Source organism: Periplaneta americana, chromosome 6 (genome assembly GCF_040183065.1).
Source record: "Periplaneta americana isolate PAMFEO1 chromosome 6, P.americana_PAMFEO1_priV1, whole genome shotgun sequence".
In the NCBI taxonomy this organism is placed as follows: Eukaryota; Metazoa; Arthropoda; class Insecta; order Blattodea; family Blattidae; genus Periplaneta; species Periplaneta americana.
This window is the reverse complement of record NC_091122.1, coordinates 27,521,826-27,546,409: the sequence shown is the minus strand read 5'-3', so window position 1 is coordinate 27,546,409 and position 24,584 is coordinate 27,521,826. Positions and strand designations below refer to the sequence as shown.

At 34.7% G+C, this 24,584-nt stretch overlaps 1 protein-coding gene and 1 non-coding gene across 3 annotated transcripts in view; both read right to left on the bottom strand.

The window, feature by feature from the left end:
• Nucleotides 1–23,255, bottom strand: part of tum (Rac GTPase activating protein tumbleweed) — a 42,582-nt gene extending 19,327 nt beyond the window's left edge. Inside the window, exons 1-5 of one of the 2 annotated variants that reach the window (XM_069827790.1) lie at nucleotides 23,141–23,255; nucleotides 17,686–17,824; nucleotides 14,839–15,041; nucleotides 8,524–8,710; nucleotides 2,286–2,449 (exon numbers count right to left, since the gene is read on the bottom strand). In XM_069827790.1, coding sequence (XP_069683891.1) covers nucleotides 2,286–2,449; nucleotides 8,524–8,710; nucleotides 14,839–15,041; nucleotides 17,686–17,764 — 633 coding nt within the window. In that variant the 5' untranslated portion in view covers nucleotides 17,765–17,824; nucleotides 23,141–23,255. Of the gene's footprint in view, nucleotides 1–2,285; nucleotides 2,450–8,523; nucleotides 8,711–14,838; nucleotides 15,042–17,685; nucleotides 17,825–23,085 lie in introns of both variants that reach the window. The other variant, XM_069827789.1, reaches the window with a different exon arrangement.
• LOC138702336 (small nucleolar RNA U85) lies at nucleotides 2,525–2,828 on the bottom strand. The gene has a single exon (XR_011332844.1). It is a non-coding gene; the product is annotated as a small nucleolar RNA U85 (small nucleolar RNA).
• Nucleotides 23,256–24,584: the final 1,329 nt, after the last annotated feature.

Sequence of the window (24,584 nt, the reverse complement as noted above, 5' to 3'; positions counted from 1 at the left end):
AGCTTTAGGACTGTGAAACAGCTGTGTCCGTGTTTCAGAGTGTCCGTAAACGAGAGTTAAATTTATCATTATTTCTATATTATTTCAGTTGGGACATAAAAATCTGTCTGTCTGAGGAGTGGCTGTATCTTGGGGGTGTCCATAAATAGAGGTTTCACTATATGCAAGGCATAATAAAAACCTAAACTGACCTAACCTAACCTGTCTTATATGCAAGACATAGCCTGAGTGTACACTAGCGTAAAACTTTCGTAATGTTACCAAAGTTATGTTTGTATTACAAAGGAGACAGCTGAATGTGTGGAAGTGATGTGAGAAGGGAACTACCTCAGCGTTCATTTAACCTTGAACAGTAAACAACTATCATTGTCAGTGCAATGCGAGAAATTTTCATTCTGAAAAATATTTACCACTCTTCTACATTGCCAAATAGTACATATGTACTCTATTCAAAAAGTTTCCGGAATACATTTTTTTCACCAAAACGAATTTGTTATGTGGTATATTTCTGTTTCTTTTGTTGGCATCATTCATGACGTCACTTTCGTAGAAGTTTCATGATCATAGTCATAGTTGTTGTGTGATAACTGCCTGTTGTTGTTTGAAATTTGTTCATCGCATTTCTGAATGTTGAATACAGAGCAAAGAGCAAATATCAAATTTTGCGTTTTTTTGCACAAATCTCCTTTAGATACATTAAGAATCCTTGAAGAAGCTTATGATGAAGCAGCAATGAAAAAACAGCAGGTCTATGGTTGGTATTTACGTTTTTCTGAAGATCGACCAGAGTGTTAGTATTCTTTGATAATGTGGCAAACAAATATCACACAAACAACAGCCGGTTGCCATACAATAATGACTTTGATCGTGAAACTTCTACGGAAGTGACATCATGAATGATATCAACACCAGAAACAGAAATATACCACGTAACATTCATTCTGACCAAAAAATATATATATATATATATATATTCCGGAAACTTTTTGAATTGAGTAGTATAAAGTAAAACTTCTTTTGCAAATTTTGCACTTATGTATTTTCCCTCACTTCTTAGTTTTTTCCTGAGGCCCCAGCAAAATTCCTACATTTTCCACATTAATTTATTTATTTGTTTTCCACACAACTTTATTTTGTAAAATAATCACATGTTATAAAAAGCCCGCAAGCCCGCAAGGGAAGAAAGAACAAGGTTAAGTCAATTTTGTAAAATTTTCTGGATTGGAGTATGAAATATAACAAAGAATTTGATGACTTATCACATTCCTGAAAGCACGAACAAATAGTGTTCATTATAAAGTCATACATGTATTGTATTATGTAAATCTTATTTTTTAATAATTTAATTTTACTTCTAACCAGTCTCATGGTCAGAGCTTCTGGCTATAGTTCATGAGATCCTGAGTTCGATTTCTGGTTAGAACACAGGAATTTTTCCTTAAAGGAGATTATTCCTGTGTTCGTCCATGGTATGGAATTTAGGTTAAGTTTAGATTTAAGACCTTTCCTGGTACCACATAATCATAATCATCCTATATCATCAGGGTAATGTAACTCCGCTTTCCAGGTGCCCCCACCTCAGAAGTGGGTTACAACTAAGCCAATGTCAGGAGAGAAGACCAGAAATGTCGAAAAGACAACCTGGTGGCAGTGGTAAAAAAATAATAATAATTTTACCTCTACTGAATCTCTTTTAAGTACAGGAATATCAGTAGCCAGTTAAACTACACAATATTACTAACTGGTAAAACTTTCATCACTATAGTCGCAATGCTGTTATTCCTGGCATGACTCCTTCCCTTTGCTTACGTCTTAGGAAGTGAAGGCTCTATAAAGTCTAGGTAGATAGTATCGTTCGCCATTTTTGTTCTTTCGTTGCCAAGCTACCATACGAGGAATCTATTTGCCACACCGTTAAACATTATCATGTCGTAGCTCCTATGATAAATCAAACTCACTGTAATTCAGCAGCAAATAACGTCTTCGTGTGCTTTCTGCAAACGCCAACGAAAGAGCCAAAATGGCGGGCAATTATATTAAGTATTTATCGAGCCTTAAGAAATGAATAACGTCTTCATCAGCGAATCACAAGATGCACACGTTTAAATGTAGCCGACCTGCAATGTGATTGGCTGCCGGAAATTAGAGCGACGGGACTATAGCAATCACTCAAACTTTCAAATATCAATAATCAGTCAAACTTCCCAATATAAATTAAACCAAACTGCCCAAAACCATTAATTATTAAAAGCCAACATTTACACTTCTTCACAATAATGAATTACCTGTATTGCCTTTTCCACACCTGACCGTCGCTTCTTTGCAGAGGACTGTTCATCATTTGGAGGTAGAGAGGGCCTGTGTTTTCTCCAGCGTTTTCCAGATCGTGTCAGAGTGGAATCCAAATCATCCTCAGATCGCGAGTAGCTTAAGTCTGTTAGCAGGGAGCCTGAAAACCAGTCAAGCACAGATGAAGATGGTCACAGTAAACTCAAACGAAATCTCATTACTTTAAGTAATAACGAGCCATCAGATTACTAAAGAATAATCATATTCAACAGGAGAGCTGAAACCTGCTCCTACAGCCGGATCCAAAGAAACTGAAATGTCCCGACTCAAGTCTCCAATAAATCAATTATAATCTCCACATGATTACTGTTCAAGTTTGTGCTTAATGTCGGTTTTACTGTCCCTGCGGCCTTACAGTGAAGACATACCAAAGCAGCCATCACCAAGATTACACAGGGTTGGATGCAAGGGCTGTAGGTTGAGTCTAGCAAGTTCAGCTGCGATCCTGCCAATTTCATTAGCCAAATATCATCATAGGCTCATTATTCATCGAAACTATAGCATTGTTTTTTGCATTTATAGCAAATATCTTTTGAAAAATAATATCTAGTAGCATTATTAACTTGATAAAATTGTGTTTATCAACAGTAATCTCACTAGAGGTTTTGATTTATCTAGAGAAAATCAAAACTCGAGTGGGATTTAATTGACTATTACAAGATTAAAAGAAAGTATATAAAGATTAGAAGTAACGAAGTACTCCAATACAATGTATGACTTGAGGCTTTCCCGGCGTTTGATGTAGAATAACTCTTCTCGGGTTCTCAGCCAGGTGAGTTGGAGATTAGCTTCCAAGCTTTCGACGGCTAGCTCTGCCATCTTCATCTCCCTGAAGAAGATGGCAGAGCTAGCCGTCGAAAGCTTGGAAGCTAATCTCCAACTCACCTGGCTGAGAACCCGAGAAGAGTTATTCTACTCCAATACAATAAAATATTAATTGATTTGCGAAAATTCAAAACTGTCTTCAAATTTGTACCATCTCAACATTATAAATATTACGCTAGTAGATGGCAGTAGTGTGTTATGAATAGCTGATTTCTTATCAGTTGTGCCAACTATGGAATCTTCATTGAACTCTGTGGACGGTTACTGGTCAAGAAGGCTTTGTTGATTCAGTTTCATTTTTATTAAAACAGTTGCATTCAACTTCAATTATCCCGATCCCAGTAATCAACGTCACTTGACAGATGATTTTCAATAAATCTTAGTATTAAACAATCTCTGATACGTGACTATCCATATAATTATATAGCAGAAGCTATAACATAACCTAAATAATATAAACGAATGTTAGAAAAGTTTTAATTAGGGATGATGAAATAAACAAGAAACATTTTAATTAATGATGATGAAATAAAAAAATAAACATGAATAATTTTAAAAGAAACAATTATTGAAAGTACAATTTTCAAATTTGAATGTTTTAGTGGTTGGTGGTTCAGTTGATGTTATATTGGACGTGTGCGTAAAAGAAGTGAACTCGTTGATGTAAATGATGTATCCCTCAACTTATTCAGGATTTCCAAATGGTGCTCTTCATTTATTTGTAAATAGGGTTTCAGGGAAGATGCATAGCTATGACCAGTGATCTTTATTAATTCTTGTTCTTGAATGCCAATGCGAGTCATATTTGAAAGTGCTGTGCATCGACTGGAGTGGTTTGTAATTTTCTGTTTTTTTGACATCCAGACCAGTGCAGTTTGAAATGTTGGCAAACAAAGGAACAAATGCTAGGGTAGTGATAAAAATAAACAAATGTTAGGGACGCGATAAAATTGTGCGACAAGCAGCCATGATTGGTTGAAAGACGTCCTTTCGTATCATTATATTGATCAAAAGTAGTGTGACGTAGTAAAAGTTGTTGTTTTCTAATGCCAGGCATTTGACAATAAAGTCATTTGACCTCTTGCACTCCAATATTTGAAAATGGCAAGTTGTAGCGGGTTTAAGTGAACACCATATTTTAACATTTTGGTGGCTACTTCATTCACACACAACCCCCAGAATGTCTGGAGGACCACACCTGCTGTTGGTCGACGGGTCCATTGGACCTAGCTGGGAGATCTTGTTGATCACCAGCTTTCCCTCCTTAAGCCACTGGAGGACGATTTTAGTGCCATAGCAGGTCAGCACTAGGAACAGAAAAGTAGAAAGAGGAGGAAGGAAAGTGAAATGAACCCCTAGGCCTCGAATGCTCTAAAGCCGTCGGGGTCGAAGAAAGTAAGAGTTCAGTCAGAGGACTGGATAGGAAAGGGTAAAGAGGGAATTAGGTATTGAATAGAGGAAAATTATACCAAATTCAGTCATTAACACATCAAGCTGACTAGTGCTAATTGATGAGTAGCCCTCCCTTTAGTTCAGCTCGTAAAATTATGCTTACTAACAGCTGCACCGTCCACGCCTGTGGAGTAACGGTTAGCGCGTCTAGCCGCGAAACCAGGTGGCCCGGGTTCGATTCCCGGTCGGGGCAAGTTACCTGGTTGAGGTTTTTTCCGGGGTTTTCCCTCAACCCAATATGAGCAAATGCTGGGTAACTTTCGGTGCTGGACCCCGGACTCATATCACCGGCATTATCACCATCTCATTCAGACGCTAAATAACCTAAGCTGTTGATAAAGCGTCGTAAAATAACCTACTAAAATAATAATAAAAAAAAAAAAAACAGCTGCACCACGGGAAGGTAGGGATGGGACATTAGGTATTTGTCCAGGTTGGTTCCTTAAGGCCTCCAATGGGAAGGATTAATGGCTCTCCCCCCTGTATCCAACAGCTAAATTCTCTTTTGCTAATTTATGTAACCTATCTGAAAGGGGTAAATGAAACTGAAATATGATACATAAATGATAATGAATAAACCTGATCAATGTTAAAATGTTCATTTAAATAATTATAGTCTTAATTATGTTGCCATGAAAGACAAAAACGAACAAAAACTATGAAACTAAAAAAAAAAAAAAAAAAAAAAAATGCAGTTAGGTTTATATGTTGAGGGCAACCCATTCTGCTGTAAGAGTGTAACATTGCATAATGAATTTTCCAGCTTACAATCATTGTTAATTTAAAAACCAACACTCGAAATATTACAAACAGCTGGTGCCTCCCTTCAATCCTAATCTGGGAACGATATCCATGTTCATGTCAGAGAGTATCACAGTTATGCTCTCTGGCTCACGTGCTGTTCAGCAAAAGATCAGTATTGGACAAGCATGATTCACAATATGCGCGACTCCACAAAAACGAAGTTCCTGGCCATATCCTGAAGAACGAAAGAAATTATTGTATGCCTCAATTTTCTGATAAATGGATACTTTAAAGCAGAAGGGTGCAAAGTGCCAAAATGAAACATTGGAGAGAAGATAAAAAAAATATAGCTATAAGAATAATTGTACACATATTTGTGTCATGTTTTTTTTAATGATAGAAAACAGCAATAGTACAGTGTTTACTCATTAATAAAAGTGGTATGTAAAGACATTATTTCTCCATATTTAATTATGTGACACAGATTGTGAAAAGGGTTAAGTAATGGGTACAGTTGCAGTAGAATGGTGCAAAGTCCAATACCTGTTTTTTTCCTATTCTGGAGCAATTGTTACTCACAGATCTGCCTGTAGAACTGCCTATGCTCCTCATTTGGAAGATAGGGAGTCATTGCTAGTAGATCCCCCTTCTTTTCTTCAGTAATTTCCCTATTTTATGCTTTAACTTGAAACAATGCTGACTGCACATCTTTCATGTTCCCCCCCCCCCTTTTTAAGCACTTTAATGGTATGCACTGCTTCATTATCATGGGACTATTTCACAGAAACACCATCTGCTTTACTAACATCATACTGAATGCAACATGCCTTAGAAATATTCAAGTTCTTGATGGAAATTAGTTGATCAGCAACATCTTGCATATTAAGGAAATATGACTCTAGCATTGAAACGGTTTGAAATGGTTTTACAACTTTAGAGTCTTGTACGATTTAAGCAGGTCAATAGGAATGAAGACTGCATTGTATCACATACACGAACTCCAAAGTTATAACGTGAAAGCTGATATCTGTAAAACATTTCGCTGTGTGTAAGTTTGGGCACAAACATGACCTGTTGAAGATCCATTGCATTCTATGATACAGCTCAAGAGGGCGCTTACTGTCTGAAACTGCATGGTGCTGGCAACGTAACATCTAAATATCTCGCTTAAGAAACACAAGTGGATGTAGCCACATCATCCTCCTAGGCACATTGCACTTTTCTGCATAATAACTTAGTTTTCTATGATTTTGGCACTTTGCACCTTTCTACTTTAAAGTATCCAATTGCATTCATAGAGACTCAAAAACAAAAATTAGGCCACCTAGATTTTCCAAGTTCCTGTTATAACATACTGTTAGTACTGAGCATGCGCAGTATGTTGTAACTGGAACTTGGAAAATTCAGGTAGGCCAAATTTTGTTTGTGGGTTTGTAAGTATTCCGAACAGAAAGGGTAAAAAAATGCACATGATTGCCTGACACCAGTGAAGAACCCTTTCCAGATTGGTAACTTCGAATCAATTTTAATCGAAGTTTAAGTTTAGCATTAGTTTTAACTGTAAAAGTTATAACCATTTTGGGTAATTTGTTATGATATACAATAAAACCCCGATAAGACTCTGTTCAAGGGACCGGGTGTAAACCGCGTATTAGATGGGTATACTAATTTTGACTTATATACAGTATCTATTAGCATTTTTCTTTATTGAAATACATGATCCATGAAAGGTAATATACTATTACTCCATTATGTAATTACTGTACTGTACGTCAAAGACATTTACAATATCTACTGTACTTAATTCTTTCGGAAAAAAAAAAAGTCATTTATAGTTGTTTGCCATGTGCGTGTTCTCCAAGTCCTCATGTTTACCACACTTCAGTTTCCTGCGATTACATCCTCCCGACGACGTCGCAACTGTAGTGATTGAATCGCGATTTTTTATTATCATTCTTAATATCGATGATGGGATTCCTAATGAATCAGAGATTGTTTCTGAGTAAGAGTACTGTTCTCATCGTACTTTCGTAAGATTTCCAATTTTTCAGACACAGAAAGGGCCTATTGTTTAACACTCATTGTAATGACATTCATTGACACTTCAATACACTAAAGGACAACAAACTGCCTAGCAAAAATTTCCAGAATTTTATTACGGCCGAGTGAGGAATGCTGTTTGAGAGAGAGGGTTAGCAAGAGGGTGAGGTATTGCAACTGTATATAGGCTTTAAGCGGGGAGGTAAAGAGTCAAATAAGAGAGCGTAACAAGAGGGTGGGGTATACTAAGGTATGAAGTATGAAGGTTTAAATGTGCAGGTAAAGGGTCGAATACCAATACTTTTCAGGTTAATGGCACCAGTGAGTTCAGTGACCAAAATGTTTCATTACTGTTACAGTACATTGCTGAAAATTACATCGAAAATATTCCACAAAAACAGCGTATTACGCAGGACTTGAGCGCAACAAATGGGGTATTTTATAAAGGCGTTAATATGAAATGTGCAGGGACCGGACAAAAAAGCATGTTACACGGGATAGCATAATAAGCGGGCGCGTCTTATCGAGGTTTTACTGTATGATCACTGATCACTTACACATATATGCAAGAATTTACTGCAATTTACTCGATCAAAAGCTTTCTTAAAATCCATAAATACAATGTGAGTTCCTACATTCAATTCTAGATACTTTACTAACAAAATGTCCAATGTGGAATAACCATCACAGCAGGATCTTTTCTTCCTAAATCCATTCTCTTCTCTTATTTAGCGATGATGAATTACAGAATGAGTGCTGGTTCGAGTCCTCAGGGGGTAGAAATTTTCCTATCAAATTTTGACCAGTGCATAGGACTGGTGCCCACCCAGCATTGTGATGAATTTGGGGAGGTATGATACGTGGTAAAATCCGGTTTTGAAAACCAGCTGTAACAGCTGGAGATATTATGTTCACCACATGATATCCCCATTTTGGTTCAATGATCGTTCACCTCTGCTGAGGTATGCAGACATCAGCCAACCTTGGCCATGCACAGGTGTCACACCACAGATTATTATTAATAATAATAATAATAATAATAATAATAATAATAATAATAATCTCATCTAAAAATTCAGCAATTTTGGGGAAGAAAAAAAATTACTAGCATACCTGTTGAATCTAACGCCTCACTGATTGTATTAAGTCTTGATCCCCTATCGTTACCCCGTGCATCATCATGTGCTGCAAAACTGTTACCAGTAGTATTCAAAAATCCTAACTTCTCCTTTGTTTCATCATTTATTTTTCCGCCACCCTCGACAAACACTAGTTCTCTGACGAGATTTAACTTCTTTTCCTGCAAAACACAGAAGCATATGAGTAACAAAAGAATACAATACACAATTAATGCTCAAAAAATATTTCGTAATGTGGAAACAGCAGGATTAATTTATACTCAGCTACTACACAAAACATTTTCCATCATACTGTATTTTTAATTGACTTCCATGTCACCACTGAAATAAGCCAGTCAGGGATAAAAGTGAAAATTACAAGTATGATAAATGTACGACACAAAATAAAATTAATGTCATGAATATGACACATATTTTCTCATTTGTATTTCACTTGCCATGAAAGATATTAAGGATAATATGTACGTGAACGAGCACAAATAATATCAGAAAATGCAAGCTCTAAATGTATAAATTTTCACAAGAAAATGAACTCACAAATGGACAAAAATTACTTATCAGAACTTAATAAAAGTATAAGAAAAAGTCACTAATAATAATTTTTTAAAAGCCAGTTTTATTAAAGTATGAAAAAAAAAAGTATGCAGTTATATCATGTGGTAACCATAACATTGCTAGGGTTTCTCTGACATCTTCAATTTTTTTACTGCATGTAATGAACATTTAATTCTAAAAAGTAGACTACTTTCAGACATGTAGTTCTTAATTTTAATACAATTAATTTTGTGTGTGTTCTATATAAAATATATTACAATTTACATCATGTTTTGTGACCTAATTTTTTTTTATTTCAAAGATATGGGTATTATTGTACTCTACTTTTTGTTTAAATGGCTGTAAAATCAATGCGCAAAATTTCAACAGTGTATCTCTAATGGTTGTGAAGTTATGAAATAATGTGTGTGAAAAAACTGCATCTTTTGGAAAATGCAAATTGAAGTAAAAAGTCTTAGCTGACCTGTGTTGTGTTAGAACATGTCCATTTAAATAGCACACATAAATTATATAAACTATATATCACTGATTCAGAAAACTCTGTATACATTTTTAATACAAAAAAAAAATGTTTTTTCAAAAATATTCACGACGATTAAAATGTATTTTCTTTGACTACTGTGGCCCTATTTATTCAAATCCATAACTAAGACTTCTGATAATAAAATTTATAAATTGTACAGTATACAATTTTGCAGATTTATAGGAAACAGTATACATTATCTCCTAGCCATTCCTAGCCAATCCTAGGCTTTTGTGACCAAAGTGGTAATATCTCAAAGGAAAATACAAATGCTATCATTTGGGTGGTAACTGTTTGCATAATTAAATAAGTTCTACTCGTATAGGGTAAAGAGTTGCAACTGTGGAATAGTCAATATTAAGCTTTAACATCCAAAGGATAAATCGAAGGCCACAAAAATGCTGATCTATACTAATAATAAATCTGTAGCCGAAATTTTTCTGGTAATTTTCGATTTTCCAAAAATAATTGGTCCTAAGATATATAATTAACCACCCTGAAACCGAAAATCGCTTTTTTGAAATTTTTGTTTGTATGTCTGTCTGTATGTTTGTTACCTTTTCAAGCGATAATGGCTGAACGGATTTCGATGAAAATTGGAATATAAATTAAGTTCGTTGTAACTTAGATTTTAGGCTATATGGCATTCAAAATACATTATTTAAAAGGGGGGTTATAAGGGGGCCTGAATTAAATAAATAGAAATATCTCGCTTATTATTGATTTTTGTGAACAATGTTACATAACAAAAGTTTCTTGAATAATAATTTGCGATAAGTTTCATTCCTTGAAAAATTTTGATAGGACTAATATTTAATGAGATAAATGAGCTTTAAAATTAAAATAACTGCCATCTAAGGCCGTGTAATGAATTAAAAAACAAATGACTTCGTCTATAAGGGGCCTTGGACAGCAACAATCGAAAGCTATGAAAGATAGCCTACAGAGAATGTTTCTGTGTTTGTATGAAGTAATATCGGAAGCTAAATTAACCGATTTGTATAATTAATTATTATTTCACCATTGGAAAGTGTAGTTTCTCTAGATGGACATAATGCTATAACGTTATTACAGTAACTTCTGATATAATATAATATAATGTAATGTAATATAATATAATATAATATAATATAATGTAATATAATATAATATAATATAATATACCGGTAATATAATATAATAGGCTATAATATAATATAATATAATATATGTAATATTATATAATATAATTAAAGTTATTTGAAGGGTTCAGAACCATAGTGGGCCAAGCGCCATTTACTGAATACGTAGAAAACAAGGGTTAAGATTAAGTTATTACCTAATTCAATGGAAACCTATAACAAGTAAAATAAAATATACACATTAAATCTAAATTATGTCAATCTTCATTAAGCTATGGTTGCATGTAATAAAAATTAAGAAACATGTTAAAGGAATTGTCATTGCACCAAATGAGTGTCTCTGGACCAAAATGATCGCATTTTAATTATTTGGATGCAATTTAAATTAAGTAACATATTAAACTATTTATCCTTCTATCAAACACGAATGTTCCCTGGATCAAATGTCCTATTTTAATTATGTAATTACTATATATTTACTTCTAACGGGTGCAGCGGAGCGCACGGGTACGGCTAGTTTTTAATATATATTAAAAATAGCAAATAAATAAACTTTCAATTCTTAGGCAGCAAGCGCTTAAAGAGGCAAAATAAAAACCAACCTTAGTACTCCTAAATACCTCGAAACGTATTTAAATCTACATAAAGTATATATTAACCTAGTAATAAAAGGCATTTTGTCAAACATCTGGGATCCACTTTCTTACTTATTCTGGTAAGACGTGAAATTATTGCCTCTCAAGAATACTAGCATTACCATTACTATCAATCAAATATTATTATAACTGGTATCTGTACCAAAGACATAATCTTTCGGAGTAATTTTTTTCACAGTAGTTCTGGAAACACCTGTTGCAGCAGCAGTATGAGCTAAAGGTGAGTCACACTCACCATCATCTCCTTTGAAATATTTATAAACACTGAAAATAATGTGTATCATTTGTTTACAAACTAGACTTCTGCGTCCCATAGGCAAACTCACTGTCTTGTTATCAGTTACGTCAACTCATTACCATAGCTGTTTCCTGTGAATGCCATAACTATTGCATTATAAATTTTATGCTCGACCATGCCGAAATGTAGTAATTATACACCTGGTAGCAGCCCTTTAATGCACCTCATTAAAGTACACCTATTCATTAAAGTTCAGGTGTTCCACCAATCAGAAAATACCATTGTAGCAATATGAAAGTGCAAGTATCGATTATTCTCGGATATGCCATGGAGGCTGGAAATCCAATACTGTCGCAAAAGGTTATGTTGAAGAATCAATCCCAAATAAAATTGAAATCTCAAATACAATATTAAACTCAGTCGAAAAAAACAACACACAAATTAACACCAATTCACCGTCATCTTCCAGCCTTTCACAAAGCACATTCCTGCAAATTCATTTCACCAATTGCACAATAAATCACTTATATCTGAAATAAAGTCAGTTCTGTTACTATAATAATTAGCGTTAATTGTAAATAATATTCAAATAAATTTAATTTGTCATCTCGTTTTTCAATGTCTAATTCAATTTCAAGGTTATATTAAGATTAATGTTTATTTTACTCTCTAAGTTATATTATATCAAGGTCAATGTCGACATTTGTTTCTCGAAAAAATCAATACTTTCGCGTCTGCGCACATCTCACAATTCACGAGGTATTGCACAAGGTCAGTTCCGCTCCTCAGTCAGATAAGGATAACATGAATACTTATGAACAGGGAAAGGATTTATATGTAAATACATATTTACTTATAAAGCTAATATAATTTATATTTTGCATTATCTTTATGTTTCACAATGTGTAGGGTTGAAAAATCCTACTTTTATTTTCCATATTTTTCCATATTTTAGAGTTTAGTACATATTTTCGTTAATTTCCATATATTTTCCATATTTCATATAAAACAGTCCATATTATATTAGGTTTAACAATAAAACAAAACAAAATTCCATTAACTTTTAAAAATACATTTCAACAATAGAGATTTAAACACATGTTCAGTAATCCCTTTAACATCAGAGTTATTTGAAAATTAGCAGTCCTATCAACACTGGGAAAGTAAGTTACAAAACTGTATTAATTTAATTTAAAATTTTTAACAGACTTCAGTTGTGCAGCTCAACAGTTAAATGCCAGTCAGAGTACACATAGGTTCAGTTTTGTAAATCATACTATAAAGACGGTAAATATGCCAAAAGTACGTCATTCAGTCAATTTAAAATCAAAACTAACAAGTTACATTTCAGAATTTAAAGAAGATGGTTTATCAACTGACAATAAAATATTATTTTGTAATTTGTGTCAGTGTGCAGTATCATCTACACAAAAGTTCCTGGTGCAACAACACATTACAACTAGTAAACATCAGGCCAACAAACAACTAAATTCCAAGCAGAGACAATTGTTTTTAACACAACCAACAACATCGAATGTAAGATCTGAGTTTAACATCGACCTGTGCCGTTATCTCATCTCTGCTGATATTCCTCTCTACAAACTAAAGAATAAGGTCTTCAGGGAATTCCTTGAAAAATATACTCAACATACAATCCCGGATGAGTCAACACTTAGGAAGACGTATGCTCCATCCATCTACGATGAGACAATACAGAAGATAAGAGATGAAATTAAAGATAGTTCAATTTGGGTTTCCATTGATGAGACTCCCGACAAAGAAGGTAGACTTGTTGGTAATGTAGTTATCGGTTTGTTAAGTGAACAATATTCTGAACGAATTCTTTTACATTGTGATGTTCTAGAAAAGTGCAATAACAAAACTATAGTTAAACTGTTCAACGAAGCTATGGGTATCCTGTGGCCAAAGGGTATTATGTACGATAATGTGTTATTCTTTATTAGCGATGCTGCCCCTTATATGGTCAAAGCTGGACAAGCATTATCTGTTGTATATCCTAAATTGACTCATTTTACTTGTGTGGCGCATGCATTTCATCGTGTGGCAGAAGTGGTCAGAGACAATTTCCCTAAAGTAGATTTGTTGATTTCATCAGTGAAAAAAGTATTTCTCAAAGCTCCCAGTAGAGTTAACGTGTTGAAAGAAATGTACCCTGAAATTCCATTGCCACCAAAGCCAATTTTAACTAGATGGGGTACATGGCTAGAAGCAGTTGAATATTATGCCGAACATATAGACTCTATTAACAATGTTCTCCTTGCATTGGACTCTGAAGATGCAGTCTCAATTGATACTGCGAAAACAGTTACCTGTGACATAAGTGTGAAGAATGACTTAGCTCACATTCAGCATACATTTTCATGCATCATAAAAACGCTCAAAAGTCTCCAAAATAGGCACCTTTCACTATCTGAAAGTTTTGAAATTATAAATAGTACTGTGGAACAACTGAATCGTGGTAGAGGTAAAGTTGCAGATGCAGTAAGAGCTAAGGTGGACACTGTACTTTCAAAAAACCCTGGATATGAAGAACTACAAAAGGTTGTTGCTGTGATGAGTGGTGAATCAACAGTGAAGATTAACTTGGACTTATCCCCAGCAGACATTGTGAAATTGAATTATGTACCAGTTACTTCTTGTGACGTCGAACGCTCTTTTAGTCAGTATAAATCTATCCTCAGAGACAATAGAAGAAGATTCACTTTTCAGCACTTGAAAGAAATGTTTGTAACCTATTGTTATGGTAACAGACAATAAAAATTGTGTTTTGTTGAAACTACATTGGAAGATAAGGTACGTCCATTATATTTTTTGTTTAGTTTGATTAAAATGTACCAATATTTAACGTACATAGTCATTTTTTTATAATTTTAAGTCCATATTTAATTCCATATTTTGGTAAAAATCCATATTTAATTCCATATTTTGGTAAAAATAACTACATATATATTTACATATTTCATATATTTTTAGTCCATATAAATCCGTTCCCTGCTTATGAATAATTTCAAGTTAGAAATATGGTCGAGCATAAAAAGTCGTATGAAACTTGACTATAATGGTAATTAAGATGCTCATATGAAAATGATTAAACTCACTTGTGCTCGTTTCATAAACATACCCGCGTCTTAATTACTACCATTATAGGCTCGTTGCATAATGTACTAATTCTTACCAGAGAAGCAACGTAAGTCTCTGCTTCCTGATGTTTCTTTCGCTCCTTGTCTATAATGCGACGGGCATGATATAGTTTCCCCTCCAATGAAGATACATTTTGGTTAGACTTCTCCAATTCTTCTTGCAGTCTCCGACATTCCACAACAGCTGCGAACCATTTCTTCCTACATTCTTCTTGGTTTACAGCAAATCTGTGAAACTCTGTAAATGAATAAGTCATCATTTTAATTAAGGAAGGTGATGGATGAAATTTCTATCTTATACAATTTCTAAGATATATACTTAATATTTTGTACATGCCATCTCCTTGCTGTTTTTTTAAGTACGTTATTTCATCTGGTAGCAACAGTAACAAATATAAATGATACTCGGGAGACAATTAAACACAGAATAAATATGGGAAATGCCTGTTATTATTCAGTTGAGAAGCTGTTATCATCCAGTCTGCTGTCAAAAAATCTGAAAGTTAGAATTTATAAAACAGTTATATTACCGGTTGTTCTGTATGGTTGAGAGAGGAACATAGGTTAAGGGTATTTGAGAATAAGGTGCTTAGGAAAATATTTGGGGCTAAGCGGGATGAAGTTACAGTAGAATGGAGAAAGTTACACAACACACAACTGCACGCATTGTATTCTTCACCTGATATAATTAGGAACAATAAATCCAGACGTTTGAGATGGGCAGGACATGTAGCACGTATGGGCGAATCCAGAAATGTATATAGAGTGTTAGTTGGGAGGCCGGAGGGAAAAAGATCTTTGGGGAGGCCGAGACGTAGATGGGATATGATGATAGAGACTGGATTGATCTTGCTCAGGATAGGGACCTATGGCGGGCTTATGTGAGGGCAGCAATGAACCTTCGGGTCCTTAAAAGCCAGTAAGTAAGTAAGGTTATTTTATGGCGCTTTATCAACACCTTAGGTTACTTAGAGTCTGAATGAGATGAAGGTGATAATGCTGGTGAAATGAGTCCAGGGTCCAGCACCGAAAGTTACCCAGCATTTGCTCATATTGGATTGAGGGAAAACCCCAGAAAAAACCTCAACCAGGTAACTTGCCCTGACTGGGAATCGAACCGGGTCACCTGGTTTCGCAGCCAGACGTGCTAGCCATTACTCCACAATTATGAACATCTCCTTGCTGTAAGTACTCTTGTACATGTAAGTTTCATTATAATCAGATGAATGGTTTTCGAGTTACTCAAATTTTAAAAAAAAATCATACCAGTACTTTCACACCAATTTCCTCTTGTTTCATGCACAACTCTTTTCACATCTCTGATATGGTTAGAAAAGAACTTAAGTAGGCTATAAAGAATTTTAAATTCACATCTATAAATGAACAGAAATTTAAAAAATTTATGTAGAACTACAAAATTAAAATTTTTAATGTTTACTAAATATGTTTCATTCTTTAATTTCGAAAGCATTTAGTTGAACAAAAAAAAAAAAAATGTTAGGTTTCGTTAACCACAGTAGGCTACATAGAACATGCAGTAAAAATTTAATGGGGATTCTTTTATTATAGGATATCACTTAATTTTCGTCAAGTTTGACAAACGATAGAACATTGACATCACAACATGGCCGACGTAAACCAACACGATGACTAAATAAAACTCACTGAGATATCACCTCCACTAACCCACTAACCTTCTTACATACGTCGACCTCATGTCACTGAGATATCACCTCCACTAACCCACTAACCTTCTCACATACATTGACCTCCTGTCACTGAGATATCACCTCAACTAATCCACTAACCTTCTCACATACGTCGACCTCATGTCACTGAGATATCACCTCAACTAACACACTAACCTTCTCACATACGTTGACCTCATGTCACTGAGATATCACCTCAACTAACCCACTAACCTTCTCACATACGTCGACCTCATGTCACTGCAATATCAACTCAACTAACCCACTAACCTTCTCACATATGTTGACCTCATGTCACTGAGATATCACTTCAACTAACCCACTAACCTTCTCACATATGTTGATCTCATGTCACTGAGATATCACCTCAACTAACCCACTAACCTTCTCATATACGTTGACCTCATGTCACTGAGATATCACCTCCACTAACCCACTAACCTTCTCACGTACGTTGACCTCATGTCACTGAGATATCACCTCAACTAACCCACTAACCTTCTCACATATGTTGACCTCATGTCACTGAGATATCACCTCAACTAACCCACTAACCTTCTCACATATGTTGACCTCATGTCACTGAGATATCACCTCAACTAACCCACTAACCTTCTCACATACGTTGACCTCATGTCACTGAGATATCACCTCCACTAACCCACTAACCTTCTCACTTACGTTGACCTCATGTCACTGAGATATCACCTCCACTAACCCACTAACCTTCTCACTTACGTTGACCTCATGTCACTGAGATATCACCTCAACTAACCCACTAACCTTCTCACAATACGTCGACCTCATGTCACTGCAATATCACCTCAACTAACCCACTAACCTTCTCACATACGTCGACCACATGCCATCACCCCATTCTCCAATCTAGCCAACATATATTCTCATAAACACACTACCAATATCCTATAGTCACATAGACCCGATGTGACTACTATAGTGGACACTTCTTGCGTCCCTGGTGACGAATAAAAAGACTTCTCTTGTGCCCCTGGCAGGAGAAATATGAACTAAGAAACAGCCAAACAAATTACTTAACAAGTAGGCTATATCCAAGTACCATGTAATCAAACCATCAGAGAAGAATCTCTTCTTTAAATTCTACAAGTTGAGTGATTACTCTTTGCAAAAGTCATCCAATTCTTTAACACTTACCTGATTCACATCCGCTCTCCAATAAAATTTTTGAACATCGCATGAGTTCATCGTACTCAGCCAACAGTGACAGCGGCATCTTCAATGGAACTATGTATGCCAGTTGTTAACTCGGAACTTTTAAAATTGCCCAGTGCAGCTGTAAATTAATAAAAAAAAACTACTATACTTATATCAGCAATAGATACCACTCAACTCTTCACACTTTATATTATAAACAGACGAGAGAACAATTTCCAAGCTACTAATTGCAACAGCCTGAAACAAAGTCATTTAGGAATTCACAGTTCTCGTACGAACGGGAAACATGAGACATATCTTACTGCAGATAATAAAACAACCCACCAACATCTACGAAAATAAGCGTCTTCTAAAGTCATGTATATATTCACAATGTTTTATGTAAGATCATATACCGACAAGTTGTTTAATGAGATAACATGACAAAAGAACATTCGGTATTCAATAGTGATTATTTATGTACGAAATTGAAGTTAAAACAGAGTTATTAAGGACAACAAGAACATTTCACAGGAAATTTTCTGATCAAGAATTCAAAATACAAATACAGTGAAACTTCCCTTAACAGACACTTCCCAATAGCGGACATTTTAAAATTCCCCTGCAAAATAACATTGGCCTTATGATAAAATTCTTCCAAATAGCGGACATTCTCAATAACAGACGCGGACACTGAACTGTATCTCCCAACAACAATTAAAACTTCCAAATAACGGACAGTGTGAAAGAAAAAAAAAAAAGAAAAAGACGATTGTAAATTAAACGGAATTCTTTGCAACAATCATTATCGTGCATTTGAACGTTCTTATACTTTATTGAAGGTAAGCAGCACAGTTGTTAGTTGTGATACTGTACATGAGCAGTCCGTACTTTCTTAGTTTGTCAAGTTGAGTGTTCGGAAGTACAGCCACATTAAAAATATCACAAAATCGTAAACATTTGTCACTAAAAGAGAAAGTGGATATTGCAAAGCATAGTGAGATGGAGAAATTAAGTGTTCGTGAGCTGGCCACAAAGTTTAATGTGGGAAAAACTCAGGTTAGTGAAATTTTGAAAAACAAGGATGTTATTTTTAAATCATACACTGAGAATGCAAATGAGAACACAAAAAGAGCTTTTCCTAAAACTGAGGGGCTTGCCATTGACAATTTAATATACGAATGGTTCTGCCGTGCTAGAACAAAAAATAAGATACCTTCATTAGGGCTTTCTCTCTGGATGAATATTGTAAACAATCTCACTGTCTACTGTACTGTACTGTAAAATATAGTGTCGAATATGTATGAGAAGTTTTAATGTACTGTATAGTAAATACTAACGATTTTCTAAATAGCGGACACTTCTCAATAACGGACATTTAATTTTTCCCCGGCAGTGTCCGCTACTGGGAAGTTTCACTGTACTGTATTTGATGCAACGCCTAACTACAAATATCAGTAATTAGAAACTCACATATTTGAGGTCTAACAGTTTACATAACTTGACTTGTGTCTCAGTCTCTTGAACTTCTAGGATTTATCTATAGACATACCACAAAATTCTCCTCTCAAGATAGTTTAAAAATTCTATTTTTTTCACTAGTTAGATCAAAACTTGAATATTGCAGTACTGTATGGAACCCCTATCAAATTAAATATATTAACAAAATTGAGAGTGTTCAAAAAAGATTGATCAGATTTTTGTTTCTTAAATCATTTGGTTACTATCCCTCCTGGAATAATGAAAGTAGTATTTCGTACTCATCTCTTTTGTCTCTCTTTAATTTTGAAAGTTTGCAACACAGAAGAAATAATATTGATATAAAATGCCGCCATAATTTATTAACAAGTTCTGTAAATAGTTATCTACTGTCCAGGATAGTAATACATGTACCAAGAGAGATGTGTAGGACCAGTAAAACATTTAATATAAACTATGCTAGGACATGTTATTACAAGTACTCTCTACTTCTTAGAATCTGTTCCTTCTATAATAAACTGAGCAATATTGACATCTTTCAGGATAGAACCACACTCTTGAGAGAAATAAATACCGGTAGCGTTCAAAACACTCCATAAGTATTTTGCTAATAAATAGGTCTTAACTGGTTTGCATATTGAATTTTTGGTCTTCTTTCTTAAATTATTTAATATCGATTATCATTACGAACTCACTCCTAATTCTGACTTAACGTAGGTCTAGTCCCTCACCAGTTATCGTATTATTGTTACTAATCTGTGACTAGTTATTTGCATTTCATCATTGGCTCTATTACTTTAACATAATCTAAGTTTTCTTCATACTGTAAATACTTTTATTTTTGTTTACCGAGATTTACATGTAATATTTGCTTAATATCTTTTGTTGAAGCAGTATTGGATTGTAACTGTTTAAGTTTAAATACTATTACTATATGTATTACTAATGTTATTTTCATTTTATCTACTCTGTAATTACATTGTTGAGTGGATTAAAATAAATAAATAATTATAGTTTCTCAAACTCACAGATCTACTATTAGAATGCTCACTACTAAATACAAACAAACTCACGAACTAAAGCAATGGATGACAGAGCAAACAAACTGGCTTCACCGAAATTTTAACCAACTCTAAACTCTGGACAATTATAATCAGCAGAAATAATATAGCGAACATAGTAAAGTCGTTTCTATTCTTGGGAATGGTAGCACAAAGCGTAACCTTCTATCAGCATCACTTCTCCTTTTAACTGGAACGTCTTACACAGCAAATTCTCATCCTATGATAGTGATAGGCTATTAGAAACACCTCGCATCTTAATGACTACATCTTACGCAGCAAATTTTTCTTATGCTAAGATGATACGATGATATTGTAATAACATCTGCTCTTGACAGGAATGTCTTACAAAGCACATTCCTCTTTAAGAATTACTCACGCACATCTCTTAAAGGAAAGTGAGAAAATACGTTACCAGTACCAGTATGTTATCACGCTTTTCCATTAGTTTGCCATAGGTCCTAGACCTCGGATTTTAGGTAAAACCTATTTTGTTCATGATATATACAAAAGAGAAGTTGTATATATACGAATTATGGAAATATATGTTCCAAAATGGTGGTCATATACAACCTAAAAATACCTAATTTCACGTTAGAAACTATTTTTACCTAATTTTACATTTTCCAATTTCTACGGTTGTTAATATGGAAACGCTGTGTAATTCTGTATGCCAGTCGTGCCTTGATAACGATCGCAGCTATTAACCTACACTGATGCAGCCCTGTACATGATTGCTGCCGTTAAATTACTTAAAGTATTTTACCCTGCCTTGCTCCATATTACTTGTCTTGCCCATGCCATGAATCGCGTAGCTGAGATGATACGGCTTGAATATCCACAAGTGAATAAGCTGGTTTCCACAATTAAAAAGGTTTTTATTAAAGCACCTACGAGGATTCAATTATTTCGAGAGCAACTTCCCAATGTGCCACTTCCACCAGAACCTATTCTTACCCGATGGGGAACATGGTTACAGACCGTGGAATATTACAGCAAGCATTTGGAGGACATTAAGAACTTTGTATTGAAACTGGGGGAGGATGCAGTGAGCATTCAGCTAAAAAGCTTCTGCAGGACCCAACAATTGCCCGGGATATTGCATTCATCAAATCACATTATGTATTTCTGGTCCCCATTATTAATGCTCTAGAGTCTTCAGGCAAACAGGTCTACACGCAACTGGGATTGATAGAAGAGGTGACAGAAAAAATCAACTTGGTTCTTGGTTATGTTGGTGAAAAAGTTTCTGAAAAACTCAAATCAGTGCTTCAAAAAACCCAGGACTGACAGTTCTCCACACGGTTGCTGACATCTTGGCTGGCAAAACACCTGAACATGAATGTGCTGTTCCCTTGCATCTAATACCAACATTTAAATATGCTCTGGTGTCATCAGTTGATGTGGAACGCTCATTTTCGGCATATAAGATGGTTTATCTGAGAAGCGATGCAGTTTCTCAATGGAAAACTTAGAAAAGGTGTTACCGGTAGTTGTTTACTCTGGCTCTAATTATGGACATGTACAATGAAATAATGTGAAATGTTTCGGCTAATTTGTAATGGGAAATGAAATGTCATTTTTTGTTCACCTATTTTTGTAATTTTAGAACCTATTTTGATGTGTGACAGAACCTATTTTAGGTACCTAATTTAAGATTTTTAGGACCTAAAAGTCCGAGATCTAGATATACAAATAATAATCTCGACAAATAAAATACAGTTCTTGTTGTGTAATAGTACTATTGAGTGACAATTCCGTAAAAAAAAACCGTAAATATGCCATTAAACAATTAATAACAATTTAACACATTTTAATCATTACGACAATACATAATTATTATGTACGTACACAAACTGTATACCAATTACAAAGGAAAAGAATACAGTAGACTATATCAAACTAATATCAAGGTCCGAAAGAAAAGTACTGTATTGGTACCGGCATGCAGAACTTGAATGTGATAGTTTTTAATGTCTTTCAAGTGTATGAGAAAAGTAATTATTGTATGCTTATGACACCAGTTCATGCAATTTTTACATCATTCTTATTTCTAAGGATAGATATGTCTGTTTGTCGAATGCGGATCATCATGCTTACGAAAAGGCACTCCTCAGTGCCAATAATTTATGTTGTCTGCAGAAGGTTGGAATTTTGGGGGAAGAGGAGAAGAAAGGTAACCGTGTTCTGAAGTTCACCCCTAACCTAACTCCCGGAGAGTAAGGGGTCGTCTAAAGCATGAACTAATGCTGAGATAGTTCCCTTCCATGGTTCCCTTCGTATTCCGCTTAAACACCTTGAATATACAGTACAGGAATCTATGACAGGTTAGGTTTGTACTTTCGTTATGCCCTGCACATACAATCAACTGCATATTCACAAAAAATTCCAAAATCCCTTATAAATTCACCAAACTACCTCAGCGCTTCTTTCACAGCATGTTCCCATAAATTAATGTCATAAAATAAATGCGTTTGAAACAGTGATAAATAAACACTCAACACATTTATCGATTAACAAAATCTTAACCTTCTAATATTATAGGCCTATTACTCTAGATAATTTAAGACAAACATTATCAATATGTGGCTTCCATGTTAATTTAGAATTTAGGCCTACAGAAATAAAGTATTTTAGCATACCGTACGTTAGGCCTATATTCCAAAATTGGGAGGAGGAAACGCTTTCATTTTCCGTTATTTATAAAATACGTTTTGTCAATTACGGATAGTTCATTAACAAATAATTTACCTGATATAAATAGCAGCATGGCAATACAAAATAATCTAGCCTACAACATATTAACTTAATTTCAACATCATTGTGTACAAGACTCGGTGCCCAATACTCAATTACTTACCAGTATGTTACAAAGTCACCTCGAACGCTACAAATACTCACAAATAACAACATACCATAGATATTTATAATATACAATTTCAATGCCAAGGCCACAAACACAATATTTCACACACCGGTTGACACAGTTTAGAAGTCGTTTGAAAACAATTGTTTCATTCAATGAGTTTCACAGATCTTCAAATTCAGCCAATAGAATACGTCTACTCCCCACTTCTTCCTACGTTACAGGACAACCAACATAAAGATACATCACATTATATCTATATCCAAAGAGTGTAATATGTACTATAGTTATATACTCTCTGTTATGTTCTGAAATTAAAAATTATTGTACCCAGTTAACAAAAATACTATTCAAATAAGATGTTCATATTCAACGTACAATAGCGTTTATTTATAATATACCTAATGGATTTTTTTTCTCTGCGCGAGAACAAGTATGTGGAGGAAGGCTCTTCGCCACTTTCTCGCAACACATTTCTCACGATCTCTTCAAGTGTGTAACGGATCTATAAAGCACTGTTTCCTAAAAGCTGAGAGAGAAAAAATTAGTCTTTAACTGTTTTTTCTGAAGATGGGTTAAACCAAGTCCAAGTATCAAGATCTTCGAAGATAAAAAGAAATCAAGATGGACTTGGTGAAATTATAAAACGTCTTTGGGGACATAACACAGTGTTGGGATCGGAAAAACAACTGAATAACACATAGCGTGCGAAGTCTGTTGCTAACAATGGTTGAGTTGCCATAGTTAAAGCCCATTCATAATGAAAACGCAAACGCAGCGTTAACACAAGATATATGTATTGAAATACCATAGCACACGGAGTGTACTGAGAGTTCACCATGCCTTCAGACGGGATTTTCAACATGCGGTACCTAGTACAGTACCTACTGAAAAGACGATTCTGAGGTGGTGCAATACGCAATACACACCAATTACGTTCCTGTAGGTTCGCCATGACCCTCTAAATGCTGCAGAATTCACACTAAGTTGAAATGTTAACATTCACACAATTTGCTTCTATTCAACAATGCCATAATGACAAACGAAAGAGCGGGAACGGTCTCTTTTTTCTTGTGGTGCCATCTACAGGTAGGGTCATAAGTTACATTACCCCTTTAATATTTTGATATTTTAAAGTCAGTAAGCACCGCTACCAAACGACGGCCCAACTACGGGTTGCAGTGGCAAAACCTCTCGTTGAACATATTTAATATTTAATATTTTTCTTAATGCTGCTAGTTTATTTTATTAATATATTTTTTTCTTAATGCTGCTAGTTTATTTTATTAATATTTTTCTTAAGAAAAATATTAATAAAATAAACTAGCAGCATTTCTCACAAAATAAATGCATAGAAACATGCAGCTACCTCATAAATACTTGCAGTAAAAATTTCATCCAGATTGATTAATATTTGGCATAAGAAAGTTGGTGTTGAATCAACAAAAATGAACACAGAAAAATAGATTTGAAAATAAAATGAAAATTTATGT